We start from the raw sequence: 7,511 nt of genomic DNA, 5'->3' as shown, positions 1-7,511 counted from the left end.
TTTTTCCTTGCCACCATTGCCACAGGCGTGCTCATTGGGGATAGATTAGGGATAAAATTAGCTCATGTTTTAAGTTGTTCAAATTCTGTAAAGCTGCTTTGCGGCAATGTTTATTGTTAAAAGCGCTATACAAATAAACTTGACTTGACATCTGGGATTGAGACAAGCATCAGTGAAGAATTACTAAAACATAAAGTCAGTATCTCACTGGGCTGCGACAGCCTGTGACTAGTTGGATACACAACAATTGCGATAAAATATGCGAATTAGCGACACTTTTCACTTGGAATCACACTGAATTGATATTCGCATATTTTACCAGAACTGTTGTGTCTCCAACTAGTCGCAGGCTGTCGCAGCCCGGCTTTCTCTCGGCAGGCAGGGAAGTAGAGGAAGCCTCACGGAAACTGACTTGAGAAGGGTTCGCGACGGCTTCGCGACACCAGCGACGCATTTGCGGCTCTTTTGAGGGAAATTTTGTCGCGTGAATTTTTTGAACACGTTCAAAATTTCAGTGACGAAGGAGCGACACTTTGCGACTCATGCGAGGAAATCGAGAAGCCCCGCCAATGTTTCAAGACACTTTTGAAACTCTCTCGCGAATGACGTTCGCAATTTGTCGCAAGCTGTCGCAGCCCAGTGAGATACTAGCCTAAGGCACAACATGTGGAGGTGTTACACATCTCTGAGCGTCACCTTGTGTGTGAGAGAAAGAGATGGGTTTATTATTAATATAGATTATATAATGTATAGCGGCCCGGTGGTGTAGTGGTTAGCGCTGTCGCCTCACAGCAAGAAGGTCCGGGTTCGAGCCCTGTGGCCGGCGAGGGCCTTTCTGTGCGGAGTTTGCATGTTCTCCCCGTGTCCGCGTGGGTTTCCTCCGGGTGCTCCGGTTTCCCCCACAGTCCAAAGACATGCAGGTTAGGTTAACTGGTGACTCTAAATTGAGCGTAGGTGTGAATGTGAGTGTGAATGGTTGTCTGTGTCTATGTGTCAGCCCTGTGATGACCTGGCGACTTGTCCAGGGTGTACCCCGCCTTTCGCCCGTAGTCAGCTGGGATAGGTTCCAGCTTGCCTGCGACCCTGTAGAACAGGATAAAGCGGCTAGAGATAATGAGATGAGATGAGATGAGATGAGATGAGATGAGATAATAATGTTGGATAAAGTGGACAGTTCTCTTAGAAAAAAAAAAAAAGACATTGTGTCCAAGCACAAAGGATTTGCCAGGTGTTGTCTTGATGGCGTTTTATTATTAATGTGATGTCTGCTGCTGATTCACAAACTCGATCATGACTGTAGTGAAGCCGCATGACGTCAAAGCAGGAGAATCGTGGGCGTGGCGTGTGGAAGGGGCGGGGACATATCAAAGCCAGGCAGCGGCGCGGTTCAGCTTCATGCACTGGATCTGATCGCAATGCTGAGTGAAGAACCGCTTCTGATGGCCCATGCAGGTTTCCTCCTGACAAGACGCACGACTGCACAAACCAGGATGGAAAGAACAGGATAAGGACCTGATGAGGTGTTTGTTCCATCCCCATCTTCCTGCCTGTCCTGTATCCTCCATGTGTGAGAAGGAGGAGGAGGAGGAGAAGAAGGAGGAGAAGTGCGAGCTGAGAGGGAAACACACTGCAGCTTCATGGCACTAAGGTACGATGGGATGTTTGCTTTTCGTGTGCGCATGAATGAATGACTCTCCTTTATGCCATTTAAACAGCATGCTCTCCTGACAGCCCTTAATTCCTCCCTGGCGGTGTCTTTCCCACAGTGGAGATATATTTCTATTGTTTTGAGCTCAGCACCGCGCGCGCGGCTCACCACGAATAAAATTTATGAATGAAGCGAGTTGTGTGGCGCGCGCCGCCGTGTCAGATTGTGCAGGCGCAATGCACGACGCCTGCACAGGAGACCCGGGTTATTTTTAGACGACGTCTAAAAATAGATCCCGAGTGAACGGTGCATTATTTGAAAGACCTGCTCAAGGTCTTGACGCACATTTCAAGACACATGAGCACGACCAAAACCGATTTTGACCTCTAAATGATGTCATTTCCATAGTGTGGGTGCTTGCTGGGGAAGGGTGGAGGTCGCTTTGTGTGGGTCATGATGGCACAAAAATATTGATGCTTTTCAGTTAATGATGCTGCTGCAAGTAGTAACTGCAGCTCTAGTATCTGTGAGCAGGAGATGATTATTTTGGATAGATTTGGAGCCTGTCCTAAACAGGTCATTCTGATGTTCTTATGCTCTCTCTCTCTCTCTCGCTCTCTCTCCCTCTCTCTCAGCTATGATTCACTCTCTTGCAGCAGCAATGAGCAACCAACTTCAAAACACCTCCTCTGTGAACACAGTCAGCGTGTGGAATTTCCAGGACGCACGCAACTCGTCGCCTGTGCACACTGCAGACCTGCAGCCCCTTACCGTTAGCCCTTGGGACATTGCGCTGTGTGTGACTGGGACACTCATTTCCTGTGAGAATGCGATTGTGATCGCCATCCTTTTCTACACGCCGACCCTGCGGGCGCCCATGTTTGTCCTGATAGGGAGCCTTGCTTTCGCCGACCTGCTTGCGGGCCTTGGCTTGATTCTGAACTTTATCTTCATCTACATGTTCAACACGGAGTTTGTGACGCTGGTGTCAGTCGGGCTGCTCATTGCTGCATTCTCTGCCTCCGTGCTCAACATCCTGGCTATCACAGTGGACCGCTACCTGTCTCTCTACAACGCACTGACTTACAACACGGAACGCACAGTGACTTTTACCTACATGATGGTGGTGTTCATCTGGCTGGTGTGCATCACGCTTGGTCTGCTGCCTGTGCTTGGTTGGAACTGTCTCCAGGACGAGGCCCACTGCAGCATTTGTCGCCCCGTCACCAAGAACAACGCCGTGGTCCTTGCGGTGACTTTCCTGCTCGTGTTCGCACTCATGATGCAGCTCTACCTGCAGATCTGTAAGATTGCCTTCCGTCACGCGCAGCAGATTGCTGTGCAGCACCAGTTCATGGCTATTTCCACTACTAAAGGGGTCTCTACCCTTTCTGCCATTCTGTGCACTTTCGCCGCATGCTGGATGCCCTTCGCCATGTATTCCATTGTGGCAGATTCTAGCTATCCAATGATCTATACATATGCCACAGTACTGCCAGCGACATGCAACTCGGTCATAAACCCAATCATTTACGCCTTCAGAAACCCAGACATTCAGAAATCCCTGTGGCTAGCCTGCTGCGGATGTGTCCCAGCCAATTTCTCACAAAGGCCAAGGACATCAAGTGATGTATAGGTCAGATCACATAGAATTATATGAGCTTTCATTTTCATCGTGGGTGATGGAATTTGTCCAACCCCCCTGAAAAACCCCAACAAAACAAGAAAAACACAGAAAACAAAAAGTCCATACTTGATTATGCTATATGGTTACTGGGGTAAAGTATCTCAAAGCTATTTACTAGCTGTGGGGATCAGTGCCCACTGATAGGTCATATAAAGCAATGTTTTTGGTGTGGTGAATTTCATCATATCTAGCCAGTAGGCAACAAATGTGCACAATACGAATAGAAAAGCAGAATAGCTAAGGTTCAGTAAAAAGGCAAATCAAATCCTTTATATCGTAAATCAAAGGCCAAAATTCCAACACCCTAAACGAACACACCTAGCCATATATATATATATATATATATATATATATATATATATATATATATATATATATATATATATATATATATCAATCAATTATGGTGCCAAGAAAATGAGTCTGCTTCTGAATGTCCTTCTTTATTAGTTGACATCAGAGTTGGTCACTGTGCCTTCAATTGGCCTTCATAGCTTCATGGAGACACGAAAGACTCCAGAAATGGAAGAAACTGGTATTTGTGACCAACCGTGCAACTGTCTTGACAGAAGTGTCATATTTGCATATTAACCTTGGCCGTCAGTCTAGAATCCCTGGAAATGTCTTGGTGTGATATAGTATAAACCAATGACTGCAAAAAACATGGATGGCATGGCTTTATGCCTTTCTGTTCTATAGAAATGAAGCCAAAACTCCTCCACCATGTTGTCAAATTTAGATCCAGAGTTTGCACAGTAGGGACTTTCTGCTGCTATCTGGAGCCAGAGTCTGCACAGTAGAGATGAGAGTTGAAGTCACGTACACTCAATTGGTAGGCTTACCCCCTTCTCCCATTAGTTGGAGTCACGTACACCTTCCAGCCATGTTCCAGTGTGTTGCCAAGGCTGTCAGTCACTTCATTCCAAAGTGTATCTGCATGAACTAGCTGTTTGAATTAGAATGAGGTCATCCATTTGAATTAACTGTTCGAATTGGACACTGTAGATGGAAATACAGTTTAGACTGGAAAAGTGACATGGAAAAAAGACTATTTTGTCAATGAAACACATTGAGATGTGCAGTGCTAGACAGTATACTGTAGCCAGCCAGGAGGAATGCTAGACTTGAGGTTGCTTCACTTTTTAGCAACATTATGCTGTTCATGTTTTTTTGCAGTCATTGGTATAAACATACTGCCATAGATACAGTACGTTTATGTGCACTGCCTTCAGTACCACGGACAGCAGCCAGCACGCTGATCAGGCCATTCCTGAAGCCCCACGTTCCTTTGCAACATAGAAATGGCATTAGGGGGCAAAAAATGCCCCAAGACTCTAGGAGCAAAATCCACAGGCACTTTGCAGTCTCTCTTCAGTCCAGATGTTCATTTTACAACTTTATTAAGCACAGATAAAGACAGGGCAGGTTGTGCTGCATCCTCACAGGTTCGCAGGATAGTTCTTTAATTCCAATACACTTTACTGATGCTTTTATCGAAAGCCTTTTAAAATTGAGGATACAACTGAGCAGTTGAGGGTTAAGCATCTTGCTCAAGGACCTGACAATGGCAGCTTGGTAGTGCTGGGATTTGAACTCACAACTATCCAATCAGTAGTCCAAAGCCTTAACCAGTGATCCATGATGTCTCCAATCTATAACCCTCCCTGAAAAGGGAAAAGCGAATGCTGCAGCGTTTTACATGGAATCTTTTGGGGTTTCCCTACAGGGACAGTCTGAAGAACGCTGAAAGATTCTTGACTTCGTCTCTTTTCCAAGAATGCAAATCATGAGATTAAATATAATGTTTAACTACAAATTCGATAAACCCTTGTAGACAGAGTAGAATTAATAAGCTTCATTCAACTCAATATTATTTCTAGAACTGGAATTGAATCGTAGGCTTAAATTAGATTGACGAAACATGCGAAGACTTTCTCTAGTTTCTCAGTCTAATCCAAACTGACACAAGTATTAAAATGAACCAATTTATAGGATTTCTGCTCAACTGTAAAAAGCTACACACACTAAAACCTGCCCTGTCTTTTTAACCTATTTTTTTTTTTTTTATATATAGTAATTGGCTTCTCCTGATGAGTTTACAATTATGCATGGAATTTGAACTCCAGATTACATTCTGCACTACAGTGTAACACCAATTATAAATCATAAGTACATGAGGCACCTTTCTTCTGAAATCATGAAAACTCTGATATACACAAAACATGATGATAGTGTAGATGTAAATATATTAATAGCTCATATTGGTATCAGGTAACTGGGGCAGCAGGCACTGGACTGAATGTTCCTGAATTGAGGTTAATGAAAATGGACCATGTACTGTCATTCAAAACTTTGGCTGTGTATTAAATCCATCCATAACTGCACATGTAGAATACTAACTGGAGATGCCGTTTAAAATGGTATCCCAAGTTTGAAAAAAAAAAAAAATTAAAAAAATCTAGGGCATTGGAACATTTGTCCCCTCAAGCATCACATGACCTTCGAAATATATGGGACCAAAAGCTGTCCTAACCAATCCCAGATTATACAGTGCTATACATCAAAGAAAAAAAAAATTAAAGATGTTGGTGGAGTCACAAACCGTTCTAACAGTCATTCAGATGTATTAAAAAAAGATATTAATATAACATACACATTTGTATTGTGGATTTTAACTTTTGGTGTTTTTTTTTTTTTTCAAATAGTGAAGTGTATACTTTCTTTGTGGTCAACCAATTGCATGGAAATAGCTGTAACAACATTCCCTACTGGGAAGAGTGGTGAAAAAAAGCCGTAATCCTTTTCACTCCCTTGTCTAAAATGTATGATCTTGTTTTGGACCTTATTTTATTATTAACTGCAATAATCTATCAATGTGTGCTGACCATTGATAATGCTAATCTCAAGGAGGCCATCGACAGAATTAATTCAACATTTGAACTGACCATGAACAGAGCTAATTTAACCTTGAACAGAGCTAATTTAACCTTGAACAGAGCTAATTTAACCTCAAATGAACCCTGAACAGAGCTAATTTAACCTTGACACTTGAACAGATCAAAGAACCAGTTTTGCTCTTAAAATCAGAGCTATGAAAAGTTTAAGGGCCTGATGTTTGGTGGAGGCCCTGAAAACAAACAAACACAAACACACCTCAGCCACATTAGTGACCTACACGTTATCTGGTGGACTTTATTTTGGAGCTGTCCTACAGTCCGACCTCTTGAGATCCTCCATTTATTTATTTTTATTTTTTGGAAAACGTATGATGTGTATGAGAAAGAAAAAGAGCTAATTGTGTGTTTATATCACTTAACTTGTATCTTGAGTGGGCATCAGTGGCCATTCATATGTGCCCACTTCAAAATCTTGATGCTCTGATGCCAGTCTGTATTGTTAGGTATCATATATCCAGAACTATACTTAATGGGATGGCATAGATTCAGTTTCTTCAGGGGCACTAGGGTTATTTTTCATATGCAATGCTGTATAGATACATTCTATTTTTATACACATCAGGGCATGAGTTTTACAACATGGTGGTGTCAACGTGTGTGTGCGCGTGTGTGTATATCTGTATTCTTGTAAATGGTTTCTAAAAAAACAAGCAAAATGAGTGTTGCTGATGCAAAAAGTGCCATAATTTTAGTAGTGTCTTTCTTACTTACATACTTAAATATATTTGTTAGAAAAAGAAGGCAAACAAACAGTATAATTTCTATCATCATAGCATCATAAAGGAGAAACTTCACCAGATCTGACCATGGCAGGACATGAGTTAAATTTAAAGTATGCTCATAGAAAATGAAAAGCCCTGACAGAACGAGTCCCAGTCTCCTATTTTGGAAACTAAGAATACTTAATTATTCAATGAACCCTTCAGGAACCCTGTTTTTAAGTGTATGTAGTAATTTGTACATATACAGTGGGGTCCAAAATTCTGCAACCACAATGAAAATCTGGGATTTTTTCCCCATTTTTTCATTTAAAATGGGAAATAAACAGGTTTTAGAATTTTGAAATATTTTAAACAAAGAAAGTGAAATGTTCGATATCTTGCATATTTCATTTTCAAGGCTTTGCTCTATTTCTAAGTTCCTAATTAAATGGAAGCAAAATTTTGATATTGACCATGTTAATTGCTTTGTACAAGAGGTCAGAGTTTCCTTATGTTTA

General features: G+C 42.1%; 1 protein-coding gene across 1 annotated transcript; it reads left to right on the top strand.

Moving 5' to 3' along the window:
• Window positions 1-2,285: 2,285 nt before the first annotated feature.
• On the top strand, window positions 2,286-3,284 carry gpr185b (G protein-coupled receptor 185 b). The gene has a single exon (XM_060925001.1). It carries the CDS (start codon window positions 2,286-2,288, stop codon window positions 3,282-3,284), a length of 999 nt encoding a protein of 332 aa, XP_060780984.1.
• The last annotated feature ends 4,227 nt before the right edge of the window (window positions 3,285-7,511 follow it).

This window comes from Neoarius graeffei, chromosome 1, assembly GCF_027579695.1.
Source record: "Neoarius graeffei isolate fNeoGra1 chromosome 1, fNeoGra1.pri, whole genome shotgun sequence".
In the NCBI taxonomy this organism is placed as follows: Eukaryota; Metazoa; Chordata; class Actinopteri; order Siluriformes; family Ariidae; genus Neoarius; species Neoarius graeffei.
Note: the sequence above shows the minus strand (reverse complement) of the source record. Positions and strands in the feature narration are given on the sequence as shown.